At 49.7% G+C, this 18,128-nt stretch overlaps 6 protein-coding genes and 2 non-coding genes across 8 annotated transcripts in view; 5 read left to right on the top strand and 3 right to left on the bottom strand.

Annotated features, from left to right (window-relative positions):
* Window positions 1–54: 54 nt before the first annotated feature.
* On the bottom strand, window positions 55–1,901 carry BO85DRAFT_447104 (uncharacterized protein). The gene is made up of 5 exons (XM_025659649.1): window positions 1,404–1,901; window positions 1,300–1,336; window positions 1,149–1,225; window positions 712–1,085; window positions 55–645 (listed from the first exon to the last, which is right to left on the bottom strand). Exons 1-5 carry the CDS (start codon window positions 1,575–1,577, stop codon window positions 192–194), a joined length of 1,116 nt encoding a protein of 371 aa, XP_025518464.1. The 5' UTR covers window positions 1,578–1,901; the 3' UTR covers window positions 55–191.
* A 586-nt stretch (window positions 1,902–2,487) lies between these two features.
* BO85DRAFT_518066 (FAD-dependent oxidoreductase) lies at window positions 2,488–4,465 on the top strand. The gene is made up of 2 exons (XM_025664949.1): window positions 2,488–2,986; window positions 3,044–4,465. The coding sequence occupies exons 1-2, from the start codon at window positions 2,511–2,513 to the stop codon at window positions 4,308–4,310; spliced, it is 1,743 nt and encodes a 580-aa protein (XP_025518463.1). The 5' UTR covers window positions 2,488–2,510; the 3' UTR covers window positions 4,311–4,465.
* Window positions 4,466–4,573: 108 nt separating this feature from the next.
* Window positions 4,574–6,105, top strand: BO85DRAFT_447102 (serine hydrolase domain-containing protein). The gene has a single exon (XM_025659648.1). The coding sequence runs from the start codon at window positions 4,759–4,761 to the stop codon at window positions 5,950–5,952; it is 1,194 nt and encodes a 397-aa protein (XP_025518462.1). The 5' UTR covers window positions 4,574–4,758; the 3' UTR covers window positions 5,953–6,105.
* A 758-nt stretch (window positions 6,106–6,863) lies between these two features.
* BO85DRAFT_t82 lies at window positions 6,864–6,936 on the top strand. The gene has a single exon. It is a non-coding gene; the product is annotated as a tRNA-Lys (tRNA).
* A 22-nt stretch (window positions 6,937–6,958) lies between these two features.
* On the top strand, window positions 6,959–7,031 carry BO85DRAFT_t83. Its single transcript has one exon. It is a non-coding gene; the product is annotated as a tRNA-Lys (tRNA).
* Window positions 7,032–7,272: 241 nt separating this feature from the next.
* yvc1 (putative potassium ion channel Yvc1) lies at window positions 7,273–9,633 on the bottom strand. Its single transcript, XM_025664948.1, has 5 exons — window positions 9,482–9,633; window positions 9,095–9,422; window positions 8,104–9,038; window positions 7,908–8,048; window positions 7,273–7,859 (listed from the first exon to the last, which is right to left on the bottom strand). The coding sequence occupies exons 1-5, from the start codon at window positions 9,555–9,557 to the stop codon at window positions 7,426–7,428; spliced, it is 1,914 nt and encodes a 637-aa protein (XP_025518461.1). The 5' UTR covers window positions 9,558–9,633; the 3' UTR covers window positions 7,273–7,425.
* Window positions 9,634–10,268: 635 nt separating this feature from the next.
* Window positions 10,269–11,648, bottom strand: BO85DRAFT_229907 (translation initiation factor eIF2 subunit alpha). Its single transcript, XM_025654774.1, has 4 exons — window positions 11,388–11,648; window positions 11,146–11,308; window positions 10,869–11,076; window positions 10,269–10,812 (listed from the first exon to the last, which is right to left on the bottom strand). Exons 1-4 carry the CDS (start codon window positions 11,463–11,465, stop codon window positions 10,335–10,337), a joined length of 927 nt encoding a protein of 308 aa, XP_025518460.1. The 5' UTR covers window positions 11,466–11,648; the 3' UTR covers window positions 10,269–10,334.
* Window positions 11,649–16,305: 4,657 nt separating this feature from the next.
* BO85DRAFT_229826 (SulP family inorganic anion transporter) overlaps window positions 16,306–18,128 on the top strand; it is a 2,750-nt gene continuing 927 nt past the window's right edge. The window contains exons 1-3 of the mRNA XM_025654773.1: window positions 16,306–16,794; window positions 16,859–17,488; window positions 17,563–18,079. Of these exons, the coding sequence (XP_025518459.1) occupies window positions 16,445–16,794; window positions 16,859–17,488; window positions 17,563–18,079 (1,497 nt within the window). The 5' untranslated portion in view covers window positions 16,306–16,444. The remainder of the gene's footprint in view (window positions 16,795–16,858; window positions 17,489–17,562; window positions 18,080–18,128) is intronic.

Genomic DNA, 18,128 nt, shown 5'->3' with positions numbered 1-18,128 from the left:
TGTACCGTATTCTGAAATACAGATACAAGATACAAATGGTAAGATACTGGCGGATAGCGTGAGACATAAAGTAATATTTTACTAACTAATTATTATAAGGCTTACTCCTCCTCGTCACTGCCTCCACACAACGCAGGGTGACGGACCTAAGCCGAGCCGGCCTGCAGCGGACTAGAGTACACAGCCCTGGTTCAGTTACGCGATGGTTTCCGCCCCATTTCAATGTTCCAGGTATCGACCACATAGATATTCTCCTCATCGGTCCTCGTCGCTGCTAGGTCTCCATGTTCGCTCGTCACCGTTGTCCGGTGCAGCTTCGATGTTGAGTCCATACTGGCATTGAGACGCTGGAAGTCCTTGTAGTTACGGGTGCTGGAAGCGGTCGTTGTAATGGGGTCGATGCTCGAGTGGTCAGCCGACTTACCCGTCGTGCTGCCGCCGCGCAGTCGGCGCACGCTGCTAGAGGAAGTGGCCAGGGTCGAAAACTTCTCCATTGCCGGTCGCAGCGTAGGAAGACATGCAAGGATTGCTCCAAGCAGGGTCTCCAGGATCATGAATGTGCACAGCGTGGTAGTTGAGTAGGTCAGGTCTGTGCCCATCAAGTCATTGATGAGGGTGATACGGCAGATGGTGATGATGCAGATCCTACGTTTGATTAATCCACATAAGATACGACGAGAGAAAACCATGAATCTGAGTAAAGTGACTTACGCGATTCCCAGCGCGAACATGCACGATAAACTGATCTTCCGACGCAGCTTCAACTGAAGCGTCCATAGGACTGGAATTGGTAGCAGGCCGACCATGACATCGAAGATCAGGTTGGTGATGTGCAGTGACAAGTAGGCGCCTTCCTTGCTGCCACAGTGGCCCTTTGCCGTGACATCCCAGTTCAGCTGAATCGGATGGCAGAGAAGCAATGAGGCGAGGATCACGCCAATGCACCAGATCACCTGCAAGGCGATCATGGCATAACAGCATCGGATGAAGGTCTTGCGCCGGAAGATGCTGATGTAGAGTAGGAGGATCGAGATTTTGACTCCACTGATGGCAACTCCCCAGATGGGCGAGATGGCAAGGTAGATCTGGAGTGTGACCATCACAGGTCAACCAGTGATCCAAGCTGAAGGATTGCTGATGGGTCTCACCTTGGCAAACCTAACTAACTGCACCGTCGGATTTGATAGTTCTGTGATATGTTGACCGAGACCTCCCAAGACGGTGGCTGTGCGAAGGGAGATTGTCTTGTTAGATTCAAGCGCTGGAGGATAGCATGGGAGTTTCGGCATCCACCCGTACCTAGAATGAGACAGATCACTAGACCGGTTGAAAAGATCTAGATTGCCACAAAAAGTCAGTATGCTTTGCTGGACAATCTGATGCAGTTTACACAAGGGTCTTACCAAGGCGACCAGAATAGCGATATCATGAGCCGCGGTGCTCACCCGCTTCAGTCGGTGTGAGTAGAAACGCAGCCCCACAGCGAGGATAGCCAGCACCTCGAGCACAAGCGAAACTACCACGGGGGCGACTGCCCGGGGGAAATCAGTCCACGAGGAAGATGTGGCAGCGGCCATGATTGCTTCTCTGCTTCTCGTCCCAAGTGTGTCTTGACAGAAACATGAAAAACGTGGGGTGGACACGTCAAATATTCAGTAAGCAGTGGATCGAGAGGATTCAAATATCCGGCCTGGTCAGCCTTGGAAGGAAGTCCCGAAGGGAAATGTGAAGAAAGGTACCAAATGAGGGACAGGAGTGAGGGGGCCGTTTGCACCATGGGAGGGGCGGGTTGAAGCCTGGACGGTAGCCAAGTCAGCTCTAACTCTGACAGGGAGCCATATCGGGCCATAATATTATAGGAGGTGAATGGGGATGTGTGAGTGGTCAAGAGTCATCATGCATGATGAGGACTAGACAGGGACGGCCTGTGTCCGGAGGTTACCATATGTGCAGACATTGGGGGCTGTGTGCAGAATGGGACTGCCTTATTGGGGGCTGAATTCTCGGACGAGGTGGATGCAATGCAGGCCAGACCCTTATCTTCGAGGTAAACTCATACGCATGCCAAATCGAGCCCCGGCTATGCAACGCAAATGAGCCTGTAGCCATGACAAGCTGACACCCGCCCTGCATTGCAAGTCATTTTCGCCCCCATACGCTAGTAGGGTCAGGGTCTGCAGCCTTGCTAGAATCACCAGTAATGCCGGTATTTTTGGTACTTTTGGTATTTTTGGTATTTTTTGTACTGTCAGTATAGTTAGTATCATCAGTCTCGTCAGCAGTGGCCGGTCATATGGTAGTAGTACTCAATATACCGCGAAATTATTGGTCAACATGTCAAGTGGCTCCAAGTTGATTGTCATCGACAAGAGGCAGGAACACGGCTTGGGCTCGGCAATCAGTAGTGCTAGGGTTGATAGTATCGCTGAAACCACATAAATACAGAGTCATGAGAAGCAAACCTCTGTCAAAGCATCCCTCCTCTACCCCCAAGCCCTCCTCCTATCGCCATGGTCCGTTCCCTTCACTGGCTAGCCACTTCGGCTGGGCTGGCTTTGTTGCCCTTCAGTCAAGCCATACCCGCTCTAGTTCAGGGGTCTTCGACATGTCGCTACCTCCCCGGCGACTCCGAATGGCCATCGGCTGCAGACTGGCACCAGTTGAATACCACTGTGGGCGGCCGACTCAGCGCGACGGTTCCTTTGGGGGCGCCTTGTCATGAACCACATTATGATGCTGCCCAGTGCGCGTACTTGGCGGCGGAGTGGATCTACCCGGAGCTGCACGCAAATTCCTCCTCCTCTTTCAGCAATCCTTATTTTCAGAATCAGAGTTGTGATCCCTTCACCTCCAAAACGAGTCCCTGCCTTTTGGGTAACTACCCGGACTACACCATCGATGTCCGCGATGCCGCTGATGCAGCGGCCGGGGTCACGTTTGCTCGCGAGCATAACATCCGGCTGGTCATCAAGAACACCGGTCATGAGTAGGTTCTTCCCTTCTGGTTGTTATACGTGACGGACATTAACTCCATCGCCAATAGTCTTTTGGGTCGATCATCTGGTAAAGGTTCCCTTGGTCTGTGGACTCATCACATGAAGAACATTTCTATCCTGGACTATCACCACCCACGCTACACCGGGAAGGCCATGAAGATGGGGGCGGGAGTGCAAGGCTTTGATGCCTATGCAGCAGCTCACAAGGCAGGTCTTCGTGTGGTTGGGGGAACGTGCTCCACGGTGGGACTGGCGGGAGGATATACGCAAGGCGGCGGACACTCGATGCTTTCCACCCTGTACGGTCTGAGCGCGGACCAGGTGCTGGAATGGGAGGTGGTCCTGGCAGACGGACGGCACCTCGTCGCCACGCCAACTGACTACCCTGATCTCTACTGGGCCCTCTCTGGGGGCGGTGGGGGCACCTATGCGGTGGTCCTTTCCATGACAGTCAAAGCTCACGCCGATGGGATCGTGACAGGGGCCAGCGTGACGGTGACGCAGACCAACTCCAGCGATGCTTTCTGGGAGGCTGTCACTGCCTTTCACACGGCAATGCCTGCGTGGATCGCGAAGGGAGCAGCCACCGCCTATGTGATCATGGACGGCAGCCTGTACCTTATGCCGGCGACATTTCCGGGCTACAACGCAAGCGAGGTAAACGGCTTCATGCAGCCATTTGTGGCCCAGCTGCAGCGTCTAGCCGTCAACTACACGATTTCGGTGAACTCATTTGATAATTACTACACCTTCTTCGACACCTTCTTTGGCCCCTTACCCGATGGCTCCTACACCAATGCACAGGTCCAGGGCGGCCGACTGATTCCACGCGAGGTGCTAATGTCGGCGGACTCCAACCGCGCCCTGACGGCGGCGTTGCGCGAGATCAGCTCCAACCGGGCATTCCGAATTATTGGCGTGGGCACAGATGTATCTCGGGGTGGCGATGTACCCAACGCGGTCTTCCCCGGCTGGCGCAAGGCCATTACCTGGATCGAATTAACTGCCGACTGGGACTTTACGCAGAGCTATGCCACCAACGTCGCAAACGAGACGCTGATCACAAATCGTTTCGATCCGCTGCTGACGCAGGTGACGGGTCTGGCGAACAACAGTGGGGCATATCTAAACGAGGGCGACTTCCGGCAGAAGGACTTCCAGACGCAATTCTTTGGGGGCAATTATGCCTCGCTAAAGCAGGTCAAACGCCGATATGACCCCGAGGGGGTGTTCTATGGCACCGCCCTCGTAGGCAGTGATGATTGGGAGGTCGCCAGTGATGGGCGCTTGTGCCGGAGTAGCGAGAGTAACTGAGAGATGGACAGGCAACATTGTAATCACCATATGATGCTAATAGCCTAATAGACCTAATGCAGTGGGGTGGTGATACGATATAGTAGTTATCTACCAGTAAAAATAGATCTTATGCGGCGGTTCCTTCCGCTAGCCAAAATACAATACAATTCAATACCACCTGTACGAATAATACGAACCCTATGTATGCCCTCTGTATCCGCCCCCAAAACCCCAAGAATCACTAGTAATAAGTATCACCTAACAGTCAACTCTCCGATGCAGTGAAGAGGGGCTAAAGTACAAGTGGGCCGCGAAATGAATCTCACTCAGGGTCTCAATACTAATCCTTTGATCTAGTAATCATTCCTCGGTTCGCAGTTTATTTTACTCTATTTGATCCAAGTGTTGTCCACCCATCTCACATCCACACTGCAAGAAGAAAAGTTATCTACCATTACTACAGCAGATGTCTCTCCCTCCTCTTATTCAGGGCCACTGCGCCCCTCCCTTCTCGCCTCTCCGCAATACCCTGACTGAGAATCTGCAAGCCGGGGAGGAGGTAGGCTTCAGCCTCAGCGTGACCGTCGGCAACGAAACGGTGGTCGATCTCTGGGGCGGATATGCGGACGCTGCGCGCACGCAGCCCTGGACTGCTAACACGATCACGTGCATCTTCTCCAGCTCCAAGGTCATCACCAACCTGGCAGCAAACATGCTGATTGATAAGGGCCTGCTGGACCCTTCGGCGCCTGTGGCGCGCTATTGGCCCGAGTTTGCTGCCAATGGCAAGGAAACCATCCTCGTCAAGCATGTCCTGAGCCACACGGCGGGCCTGCCGGCTTGGGAGCTGCCCATCACGCTGGAGGAGATCTGCGACACCCCCGTGGCCACGGCCAAGCTGGCAGCGCAGCAACCGTGGTGGTCCCCGCCCGGTAGCCACCTCGGGTATCACCCAGCCACACAAGGCGTGCTGGTAGGCGAGCTGGTGCGCCGCATCACCGGCCAGTCGCTGGGGGCCTTTGTTCAATCTGAAATTGCCGAGCCGTTGGGGGCCGACTACCGCCTGGGGGTGCTCCCCGCCGATGAGGAAGGGGATCCCGCCCGTGTTGCTGAGATGGTACCGCAGCCGCAGATGCTCTCACTCGAGGGACTGGACCCGGCCAGCATTATGATGCGCACCACCATGGGGAGCCCCATCCCGCCCCAAGCTGTCAACGGGGCAGGTGCGCCGCTGCGTCGCACTGAACTGGGTGGTACCAATGGCTTCTCCAACGCTCGCGCTATGGCTCGCATCGGCTCCATGGTCGCCAACGGAGGTCAGCTTGACGGAAAGCGATTTCTCTCCCCCGAGACCATCAATCGCATCCTGGAGCCACAGGTCGATGCTGTCGATTCGGTCATGGGCAAGCGAATGTCCTGGGGATTGGGCTGGGCCCTTCCCACCTCGGGCAACTCCTATGACTTGGCCACGGATGGGCGCGTGGCTTACTGGGAAGGTTGGGGCGGGTCTATCCTGATCATGGACCTAGATCGAAAGATGTGTATTGCATATGCAATGAACAAGATGGGCGCCAGCTTGGAGGGCGATAGCCGCACTAAGGCCTATGTTAAGCAGATCTACCAAATTGTCTGTGACATGCAAAATGCTGAGAAGATATAAGATTTTGGTATGGATTTAACTTGATATGATATCTTTCCTCCTTAGAACGGACATATTATCCAAGTCCTGAAATGGTAGTATATTCAAGCCACTGGAACTCTCTTCACCTTGTCAGTCATCAATAAAGTGCCCAGAGAAGTGGATATTCTCACTCTAGACTTTCATCCAGACCTGAAACTACTAAGCCCATGTTTGTAGATAACTTTGAAACTTTAGACTATCATTATATGGAACTACTACCAAGATATATATATAAAGCAATTACGGTCCTTTCAATGTTCACTACACTCTATACTATATATACTTGCATAATATAATAAAGCAGAGATATATATTTTTCAAACCCACTGGGGGTAGGATACTGGAGGTACTGTACAATTATATATAAAAACCCTATATAACCGGACTCCAGCTAGTAAAGAAATTATGATAAAATGGTGGAGTCTGCAGCAGTCACAATGATTGAAGTAATATATCAGAAGCTACGTGGAGTGAGTGGTCTTGTAGATGGCGCGCAAGGAATTGAAGAGTGAGAGTACAGAAAACCCTATCCCGACATGATACATCAAGTAGCGGCTGCAACAGCAACACATGGCAAATACGCATGTCGCAGAAGAACCACCCCGCAACTCTATTTTCCACGTGCACTATCAGTTAGTACTCACTGTGTGAGACTTTAAATGGGGAAAATGGTGAGTATATTGCCTATACCAATATTAAGATGGAGAAAAGTGCCAAGCAATAATACTATGGCGTGTAGAAATATATGCTTTAAACTGAAGGGTACATACATACATACTACAATGTGTCGGCTTCGAGTCCAGCATATCTTACTCCCGGGAGTGGCAGCGGTTAGCATAATTTGTCGCTGGAATATCTAGCATATGGAAGGACCTCCTCTCACCGAACTAGCCCGGCTAGCTCAATCGGTAGAGCGTGAGACTCTTAATCTCAAGGCTGCGGGTTCGAGCCCCGCGTTGGGCTGTTCAACTTCCTCTTTCCCTTTGCCCGGCTAGCTCAATCGGTAGAGCGTGAGACTCTTAATCTCAAGGCTGCGGGTTCGAGCCCCGCGTTGGGCTTTCTTTTTTGTTCCCACATGTCTGCTTCAGGATTCGCTTGGGATGTCTCTCTTCTTTCATTTTCTCCTTTATTTGTTTTTTCTTATTACCCGTTACCATATGTTAATAGCATAGGATTAATACTTGTGAAGTGGAGATAGGTCTGCTATCATGAAATCATACTATTTTACTTACCACTTTTGGAGGCCATATTTTATGTCGGCGTGAACATACGACAATCATTACTCCTGGTGCTCATGATACAAATATGTAAGCAGTGACATAGATACCTAAAAATAATGTCAAGCAAAATACTAAACAGAAGATCACTGTAAATAATGCACAGTACAAGGCGAAGCGTATAGATCATAAACACCAAGAACCGAAAGACAACTGGCCCTCCCTAAATTGACGCTCATTCTGGATTCACAATGGTTGAGCTTGACTCTCCCAGCATCATACTCCTTCCAGCCTTCTCCTCGGCCAAGACTCTGACTGTTTCGGTGAGCGAAATAACCTGCTCCTTCAGTCGCATGATCTCCAAGGTGGTGCCGTCCACTTGAATATTTGGGGTGGATTCCCGTACGGTCTGGGTCCAGCTCTCATCGAGATCAAAGTCAACTTCCTCGGCAGCGTGTTCCCATTCCTGCATGTCGTCGTCGTCCTCTTCACCGCGCCGACGGTTCCACCTAATGCGTCTTGCGTCACGCACTTCGAAGAACGCTGTAATAACGAGGATGGGTGAGTATATAACGCCCATGATGACATCGTTGAGCTTGGCATAGTATTGCCTTGGTAGCCACCACTCAAACGGGAGCACTAAGAAGATGATCTCCAATAGATTAAAGGCTAGGTTAGGCGTTAGCGTAAGTTTTAGAAATAGTGCGCTAAACATACGAGGTATAAAGACATTCTCATCCGGCGCGCGAACGAACTGCATGGTCTTTTGAGCGAAGATGGCCATGTACTCGTCAATAGCATTTCCGGAAATATCCTCGTAAGCACTGTTGTAGAGTGCAATGAGAATATTCAGCAGAACTGGAATGGATTCGATTAGCTTTGCAACCAAATATTAAACCCGAGGAATACCCACTGGTCATTACAACAAAGTTGAAAACGTAGTAAAGAATGATTCCGAATGGAAAGGCAAAGTCCTCAAACGTGCTGAATTCTGGGCTCTGCATGACACTGTTCGCCATTCCTTGCACAATACCTCTCACAATGGGAGTATCATCATCCACCTGAGCCATGCCGATGAAAGCCTGGAAAAAGCCTGCAAGGACGACGAAGAGAAGGGCGAAGAAAATCAAGCTTTCCTTCATCATAACTCTCAAGACCACAAACATGGCACCGAAAAAGCGGAAGGAATCGAGATAGAGCATCATGCGCATCCAGAACATCGGCCCCGCAAAAGCCAGAAAGTTATAGCTCAGTTCATTCAGACTTTGTCTTTCCGCATCGTGAACAGATTGAGAATGCGCTAAGGCAGCCACACGCAGAAAGAAAGATACGGCGAGGATTGCGTAGAGAGTAGAGTTGAAGGCATTCCAGAAGTCCAAGTAGTGCCAGCCGACCTTCCAAATTTTGGAAACTTCGTCGCAGATGAAGGCAAGGGTCATCACATAGAGGATCCCCTCCACGGCATCTAAATCACCGGTGGGATTCACCGTATTAATAACTTGGGTGTAAAGTCCGAGATAAACGAGGGAGAAGAAAATCTGGCAAATGTTCTGATATAGAGGCGTCCTCATCCGATCCGGGTGGAAATGGACCGCAAAACTTGTGTTGTCCCTCTCCAGGTAGGGAACGAAATTGGTTGGATTGCCCTCTTGCTGGCAGAACCATCCATTCCACAGATATCTGATACACTTTTGATACCCCGAGGAGCCAATGACCCTCAAAGCATGTAGATCAACAGCGCGCTCGATGACATTAGCCGGCATGGCCTCTCCACCATCAATGAAAATCGAGTACCGCTTAAGGAGAACATTGATGAGTAGATTGTCCTGATCTTCCTCGGTTTCAATGCTATATCAGCTTGATCAGCAAAGCCTCCAGAATCATACTACGGGAGGGTATATTACATTCTCTTCGCTATGACCTCACAAGCAAGGGCTCTGCGCTCATGTAAATCAGAATCCCAGAGCTCTTCCTGAGCCTGAAGCTTGAACCAACGCAGACAAACGAGGAGACAGAATGGAACGCAGGCCTGCAAGTCTTCGCCTCCTGCTAGACGGGCTGTCTGAATCACATTTCTTGTGATAACCCGACTATTCGGACTGACAATATCACTCTCATCTAGCTCGCAAGGGACGACTTGCTCCAGCTGGTACTTCAGACGAAGAGCGACTTTGGTCACCTCCTTAGAGGGTAGGGTAGAAGAGACCTGGTCATCTGTAAAGGTAGGAAGCACTATGAACCCTGTTAGCCGAGAGCATGTTGTAGAGCGGCTCCGCAATCAGATGACGTACATCGGTGTTGTTCCATATGCAGGTGGTGGCGGGTCCGCCCCGCGTCGGTGTTGAAAATATCTCGCCAATGGCCCATTTTGAATGGCCCAGAGGAAGAGACCAGTTGATAGAAGAATAGCTACGGTCGGATTTTTCACAGGCGCTGAGGGAGGACTCAGGAGGGAGACTTCAGAGCTACGGTCTACTTAGTTAATGTAAGTCTTTCAGCCAGGCCGCGCGCCCCACTTCTTAGCCGCTCACCCAAACCACCAATCAAGGAGCCATCTTCAAGGTGCAAAGCATACAAGCGGTCAGGATACGATTGTTACTGAGCAGCAGCGCGAAATGATCGACCTGCTCCTTGAGATTAATTCGGAAGAGAAGGGCTTATACATCAGTGTCTGAAACGGCCACTGGGGTTGAACCGTTCGTTGATCAAAGAAGCTTATGTACATCAGAAAGAGAGGGCTCCTGTTGGGCCAAAGCCACTCACCAACAGAGAGTCAAGCAACATCCACTGATCAACAATACAAGGGACAATGTGCATGTCATTATCACCTTATGGGAAAGAAAGGCCTCTGGATGGGATGAGGCCCTTCCGATCGTCTTCATACCCCGCCGATGATCTCGATTTCACCCGTCGCACATCGCACATTAAACCGTACTTGCGTCTCATAAATCGTGTCATGTCCAGAAACTCTATTGAACTTTTTTTCCACACCCTACCCGACACACTTATATGATCGCCTTCAATCTTCAGTCTGCGATAACCCCCCCCAACACCAGTTCGTGAAGCGTGGTGCTTGTTTCTCATGTCGCCGCCGAAGCAAACTTTCAAGCTTCACACGCTGTCGCTAAGCTCGCCGCGGGCAGTTTACTCAGGAACGCCCTCATCGCTCTCGGACATGCTCTCGTCGCCACTGACTTCCATGTTCTCACGCTCACGCTTCTCCATGAGCTCCTGGAGGGCAGCATCATCGTGCTCAGTAACAGCCTTGGGAGCCATCTTCACAATGCAACCACCGCCGGACTCCTTGATCTTGGCCTCGATCCTTTGAATGGCCTCCTCGAGCATCTGAATACCAATGGCCTTGTCCAAGCACTGGCTGGTCAAGACGTAAAGTGGCGGGGCAACCAGCTTAACCTTGATCTGGGTCTCGGCGGTGTTGTGGGCCTCGGCGGTACGCAGGGCCTCCTTGACCGCATCGATGCCGTCGTAACCGAAGCAAGTAACCTCAATATCGGCACGGACCTTGGTCGGGTGAGGAGTAAGTCTCTTGCTGATGTAGTGCGTCAACTCCTTCTTCACGTTCTCGTTAGGGAATTCAACCTCGTTCCACACGTCGGGGTTCCTGTGATGATATGAGTATAAATAATCCGTGACAGTCTTGAGTCCAGTGGTCCTTACGTGATGGAGATCTTGAACGCATCGTGGGAGTGTCCATATTTGCGGTTCAGGGGCCATCCGATCTGCTGGTATAGGGTCTCAAGAGGGGTCTGAGTGGCCTCGGCAACGTGGCGCATGATGGAGTGGACAGCCTTGCTCTTGTTGTATCTTTCCTCACACTTGACAACATCTTCGGGAGAAACTCGACGCTTGGAAAGATCGATATAACCTAAAGACGTAGAAAAGTACGAGTTAGTAAGTTGATGCTGATGTTGTCATCCAGAGGACTCGGACTTGCCCTTCTCCTTGTCCACACGAAGCACAATGACAACCTCGTTACGGCCGATACGGATAAGCTTCTGGATACTGCGGATACGTCTGCGCGACAATTCGGAGAGCAGAATCATGCCGTCGATGTTGTCATACTCGAGGAGCTTAACGTATGCGCCCATTTCGGCGATCTGTGAGGGGTTGAGAGACGAGTGTTAGACGGCGTTTTTGAACCCCGAAAAGAACCGAATGACCTGTAGCAATGCATACCTGCTTCACGTTGACCATGACATAGCTGTCAACCTCCGGGTACTTCTCCTCGTAGAAACGGCAATTTGTCAACGACATTTTCGGCGGGGTTGCGCCTTTGGCTAGGCAAAGCTTCGGAACTGTTCAAGAGTTGATGGAAGGCTAGAAATCGATAAGGTATCCGAGACAAAGTGGCCTCGAGATAATACCTGCGTAAGAGTGCCCGAAAGGATGTGAGGGAGTTGTGAGATTGGAATGAAGACTGCCACTATTGGGGATCACAAAGCACAATTCGAAAAACCCACTTTCGGCCTCGCGGTTGAGTCATCACGTGCAGGGCTCAAAAGCCTCACCGCCCGGCAAAATGCGATAATGCATTGATAGGCCTATCCGTCTCCGCAGACTTAAGTTTAAGATGTGTATTGCCCCGACAAGACTAAAAGTAATTCTACTGCTAAGATATCCAACAACATTATTATTGAATTTTATGGCAACTGCAGCGAATAATGTGCCCGAGCAAACAGTATTGCATAATTGTCTTGAACCCTTTGGCTCTGTACGCCTGTTTAATGAATGGCTTAATAGTGCAATATCCCTCCAAGACCAGCGCTACGAGATGCTTAGCTCCATTGTTATATAAAATATCTGCTTCAACTTCTCAAAGTGCTGCTCATCCATTCCAACAAGAAGCTTAGCTAGGCGTTTCTACGGAACAGTGGATTGGTATGAGCATAAATTTATAGCTCTATTTATTGACCAGGTATATCATGGTGGGATAGGAGAGTACTTACATAAGAGCGAAGTATTGCGCAAATTGCTACTCAGATATCCCGAGCTATCCGAACTTTGCTTACACAGTCTTAGCACTGAAAGGCTGCTATTGATGAAAAGTCATGATCTAAAGAGGAAGACAGCATACGCTGAAGCAAATCAGTATGGAGGTGATCCCTGGTTCCACCCCCGAGCTGAAAAAGTAATGGAAGTAAGATAGGTCAGCTTACAGATTGATGTCACACCGTGAAACATATCACTAGAGTATTCAATGAAAATTGTTAGTGAGATTTCAGAGGTGCCTAAGCATGACGCTTATGGTTGAATAGTATGTCTATTTAAAAGACGCAAACGCCATCATCCCCCGATAGGAAATCCTGAAGAAGTCAGCAGCCAAAAGCCTTTCCTGCCACTACAACTCTTTACGAAGTCGAGGGAACTGTTCATACGACCCTGTCAAACAGGCATACCCAGACCCCGAACATTAGGCTGGGGGCAAACTGTTCACGACCAGCCGCGGAAGTCGGGCAGGGTACATAACTTATATTAGACCATTTCAAGCACTTGTGATAGAGTCTGCCTTATTATGGGGTAAGTAAGGCCACTTGGGAAGCAGGGGAGCCATGCGAGAAGAATCAGTGAAAGTGGTAGATGACTTTAAGCACCCAGATGACTCATATGCAAGGCTTAGTATTCTTCAAGGATTGTGTTCGCGCGGTAGCCGCAGCAGACCCTTATTGCTGGGACTATCGTGTAACCTAGGTTATGTTCTGTATAGGGTCATGTGCAATGGCATTGGCGGCTGTGAAGCTTCATGACCCATAGAAATGCCAGGATATGTGGACGGCATAAATGTGGATCTACATTCGCGACATGGTGGTTTGCTTTGCAGAAAAAGCTCGACGCTGAACAATCTATATCAAATCAATTTCTTCATCGGCTCTGAGCAGTTGGCCTGGACTATACTATGTAAGGATGGGAGGATTGCTGATGCTTTTGATATCATTACATGATTATTGATAAGTTATTAATGCCCAATAGTGTAACATTAATTCCGGGAAAAAATATTCATTGTTTGGCAACTACAGTAGAAACGTTAACTGGCTTATTTGCTTATTTTGTTTCTTCTCTAGCCATTTATCAGATATTGCTACCCGAAGAAAGCTTAGATAAGTCTTACTAGACTCCCGGACACGACGGTTTGACTCACATAGCATATTCTTGCGAGCTATCAGTAGGCCCCATTGGTCTTTGTAGAAACACCGGACACAAGAGGGAATCAACCTGATGACGACAAGTTGCACAGCCATATTTTGTAACCATAAGACTGGATCCAGAGCAATGCCAGGCTGAGTTTCAGCTACAGCAGGGAAGGTGTTCATGAGGTTCTGCCGGGACAACTTCACTTTGTATGCTGGCTTGACCAGGAAGCTTGATAGATGTGTACTTGAGCAGTTTCAAGGGGTAACACAGGCTTTACCCAGGCACTCTGGTAGCCTTTAATTCCTTTAAACCCGCCTCTGCCACCCGCTCCCGTTATGCTGCAGGTGGAGTTTTTCATTCTTTATTATAATCTTCATTTGATGTTTCCCCAATGACAGCCAGTTTCGACAGAGATTTGTGACGCGAGTGTACCCTCAATAGCAGGAAACAGCAGCTAAATAATCGTTCAACCTGTACTTCGATATGTACTAGCGGGGCATGGTCCTTTACTATACCTTCTCGGTCGTCTGGCGTTCATAGCCTCCGACATCATTGATCAGTACTCTCGCCACTTATCGCAATGGCAATTTTATTACGTTCTATACTACTATTCTGGACTGCATCCAGCTTTGTCTTCGCCCAGAACGTCGCCACGGGGACCCGAGCAACAGAAAGGGTGGGGTGGGTCGCTAATGATACGACCCGAAGCACTTCTCAGGTTATCTTCTGTTGCGTATCTATCTTCCTTGTCTGCTCCTGGGAATGTGTGCACCTGAATATACCAAGTATTGAAGAGAGCGAAGCAGGCTGGTATCTGTACAGGGGCTGGCTGTGTTACTGGCCCACGGCTCCTCTATGACGACTTTGGTACCGGAGAATGGGATAGGTGGCTTTGATTGCCATTGCCCCGGAGATCGGAGTGGCAGTAGCCTTCGAGAGCTAATGGAGGCTAGGAAAACCTTTAGGAGATATAAGCATTTTGGTTTCACCATGCCACACGCCTTCTATGCTTGTATGGGTGGGTATCGGGTGGCCATTCCCCGGGCGTTTCTCACTCAGAATGGTGACACTCGGGATCGTCCAACGTTGAGGGCCGGGACTGTACAGGAAGACAACGAGAATCATCAAATTTTAGTGAAAGATACTATGGTCGAAAGGATGTTATATTATAGCCCTCAGCTGACCACCCTAGGTGAGAAACCAATACTTAACTGATTCGGAATCTGAGACACTTAGCCTGACATATTGCAGAGATACTAGATGAACTAGGTCTTTTCCCAGCAACTGAGGAAGCTTGCTTACAAGACCGAGGCCTTCCTCTAATGAAGGAGGAAGACATTCATAATGTTTCGACATCAGATGCTGTTATCAAGGGGTTTGCTTGTCTTCAATGCGTATGGCTTATCAGTTTGGACCTCACGCGTGCGGCTGCGGGTCTGCCCATCAGTGAGCTTGAGCTGATGACACTGGCCTTTATTTTCTGTGCGCTGGTAATGTACGGCTTGTGGTGGTATAAGCCGTTCGGAGTCCAACGTGCCATCCTTATACTCCCTCCCAACCAGGAAAAAGCAAATATTGTGCATGATAGGCTGGGCCCACCGGGCGCTGAGGGGAGAAGTCAGGGAATAGGTACTGTGGTTGAAACCTGGCTAAATTTGCCTCGTTGCTTCTTATTTGATCCTTTCGACTGGAAAAGAAGCGAGTATGATGAGCCAAGATCCATAGTCTGCAACCTCACCTCTCTGATATTTTCTGGTTTCCATCTTGTTGCCTGGAACTGGGAATTCCCATCAGACACGACCCGCATGCTCTGGCGCATCTTTAGTCTGACTACAACAGGAGCCCCCTTGGTCCTGATGAGTATTTCAGGTATTTTGCTTGTTTACTATGCGACGGGCTCCAGAATGAGATATAGGGCGGCTCTGAAGGTGGTGATGTATGGGTTGAGTATCATTTATACCATCTCACGACTCGGCTTGATTATTCTGGTTTTTTATTGTTTCTCTTCGATGCCGGCCGCTGTCTACAAGACAGAGCAATGGTGTCATTTCTTTCCCCATTTTGCTTAAGATAGTATCGAGAAGGACAATTTCAGGCAACCATCTCCATTCAAAGCGAGACATCTACTAAGGCATAAGTCCAGCCTCATAGAGGTCCATGTATCTCATTCACCCGATGGCCGCTATTGAATCAAGTAGTTGTAGTCCACTGGGATCATCGGGCTGGATGGTCCGTGCTACAGGCCCACCAATAAGTTACTAAGCGAAACCCCAAGATTGGCCAAATTCATCATCATTTGCAGAACAACTCATCTTCGAGGGACTGAGCATATTGTAGCGCACTTAGTATCTGGTGTGGTCTGACTCTACTCCGCACATTAGTGGGCAATTACCAGAATGTAATTCGGACGGTGGTGGCCATTGAAGAACCTGCTGTTTAAGAGTGTATAACAACCGCCTTCTGGGCATAAGGCAACCAATTGTGTAAGCATTACATGCAGATTGCTTGTGTAACAATCTCAGTTGGATGCCCAATTACCCCAACGTTTGGCACTACTACCTTCTGAACCAGTTGTGGAATATTCAAATCAATTACAGACAGAGGGCATCATCACATACCGGAATGGGATGAAGGGAGAACAAAGAAAGTTATGTAAGCCAGGAGTGGGTTGTTCTCCAGTTCTAAGTATGTTTATCTTCAGGGTCCGAACGTCATTGACGCCTGTCTCAACTCTCCGCCAGATCGGAGAGAGAAACAAAGAGAGCTTGCAGGGCAAAACTCTGCCCGTGCATCAGCCTTGCAAAATAAAATATCTTGGTATTTAAAACTTTCGGTTCCAGCGTCAATCAGGGCCTGCTTGCCTTGTCCGAAAACTTACGATTCCGCTAACGATGGACTTATCTTAGCCAACAGCCACCGCTCCTTGCGCTAGCAATCGTGTCTCGCAAATCGCTCAACCACAACTGTGCTTCCTTCTTTTTTTTTCCCACCATCTTCCCTCGCCGCTGAAGTCGCCATTCCTTATGGCGTTTTCTGCGACATTATAGCGTGCATTGTCTGTTTGATTCGATCGAGCTTTTCACCCCGGGTTTCTCCGAATCAACATGACGGATCCCAATCCGCAAGGCGGACACCTCGAACACCGCTCTTTGCGGGACTGGCTTGCGGGCTTCTTCCGAGCACCTCTGTCAAACAGCTCTGCAGATCCTCCGCCTGAACGGGTTCCCGAGACTCTAGAACCGAACGATAGAACTCGCTTGTTGAAATTGGACGATGGTCAAGGAGGTCCCGCATACGGTACGAGAGATGGTTTATCGACGCCGCAGGTTGACGGTGGCCCTGAAGGACATATTCGGAATGGGAACGGAAATCCAACATTTGTACAAGGACCGGAGAACCTGCCTCCCAGGACTGGGTCAGGTCTGGCATGGCCTGTGAAGAACCATAAGACGATGTAGGCTTGGACTATACAGCCTCTCGGCTTTGGATTCAGGACGAAACAACTGATTGAGATACAGGTACCTCTCATACTACATCCCGTTCTTCAACTGGATCACACAATATCGCTGGTCCTTCCTTCGAGGCGATTTGATCGCAGCCTTGACAATCGCATCAATTTACATTCCCATGGCACTATCTCTGGCGTCAAATCTCGCCCACGCGCCAGCAATCAACGGCCTGTACTCATTCGTTTTCATGCCACTGCTCTATGCAATCCTGGGAAGCAGTCCTCTGCTCGTTGTTGGTCCGGAAGCAGCTGGGTCACTATTGACGGGAACAATTGTCAAAACTAGCGTTAAACAAGGCCACTCGCAGGAGGACGATGAGGCCGCAAGCGCAATGGTCGTAGGCATAGCCACTGCCATGGCAGGAGCCATGATACTAGTCGCTGGACTGACCAGGCTGGGTTTCCTGGATAATGTACTCAGTCGGCCGTTTCTGAGAGGTTTTATCACTGCCATTGGCTTTGTCATCTTTGTTGACCAGCTCATCCCGGAGGTTGGATTGGCAGATTTGGCCAAAGAGGCCGGTGTCAGCCATGGCAGCACCGTGCAGAAGCTTGTCTTCTTCGCTCAGAATATCAAGAACTGTCATGGTCTTACAGCTGCTGTATCCTTCGGTAGCTTTGCAATTATCATGCTTTTTCGGTATGTACCATAACCCCCACCGAGGCCATAAAGGAGATGATGTATCATTACTGACCCTGTGCCACCTACCTCAGAACGATCAAAAAAGCACTGGAACCACGATACCCTCAGGTCGTCTACTTCCCTGACCGTATCCTTGTTGTGATCCTCTCGGCCATTCTGACCTGGCGTCTTGGATGGTACGAGCAGGGGCTGGAAGTTCTGGGCTCGGTCCAGAACACTGCCACTGGGCTCTTCGCATTCAGGTGGCCCTTCCAACTCAAACATTTGCAACATGTGCGCACCGCTATGAGCACCTCCTTCATCATTGCTATTCTTGGCTTCTTCGAGTCCTCCGTTGCTGCCAAGGGCCTTGGGGAGAGACGAGACGGTGTCCAAGGCATGTCTGTCAGTGCGAACAGGGAGATGGTTGCTCTGGGCGTTGCTAATGTGGTTGGGGGCTGCTTTATGGCTCTCCCTGCCTTTGGCGGATACGGACGGAGCAAAGTCAACGCTTCTACGGGAGCACGCTCCCCTATGAGCAGTATCTTCCTCAGTATTATCACCTTCATTGTTATTATGGTGCTCTTGCCATATTTATATTATCTTCCTGTGAGTCTTTTTTTTTTTTTTTTTTTTTTTTTTTTTTTTTTTTTTTTTT

The sequence above is a fragment of the Aspergillus piperis genome, assembly GCF_003184755.1.
Source record: "Aspergillus piperis CBS 112811 unplaced genomic scaffold BO85scaffold_4, whole genome shotgun sequence".
NCBI classification, from domain to species: Eukaryota; Fungi; Ascomycota; class Eurotiomycetes; order Eurotiales; family Aspergillaceae; genus Aspergillus; species Aspergillus piperis.
The sequence above is the reverse complement of the archived record's forward strand: the minus strand, read 5'-3'. Positions and strand labels throughout refer to the sequence as shown.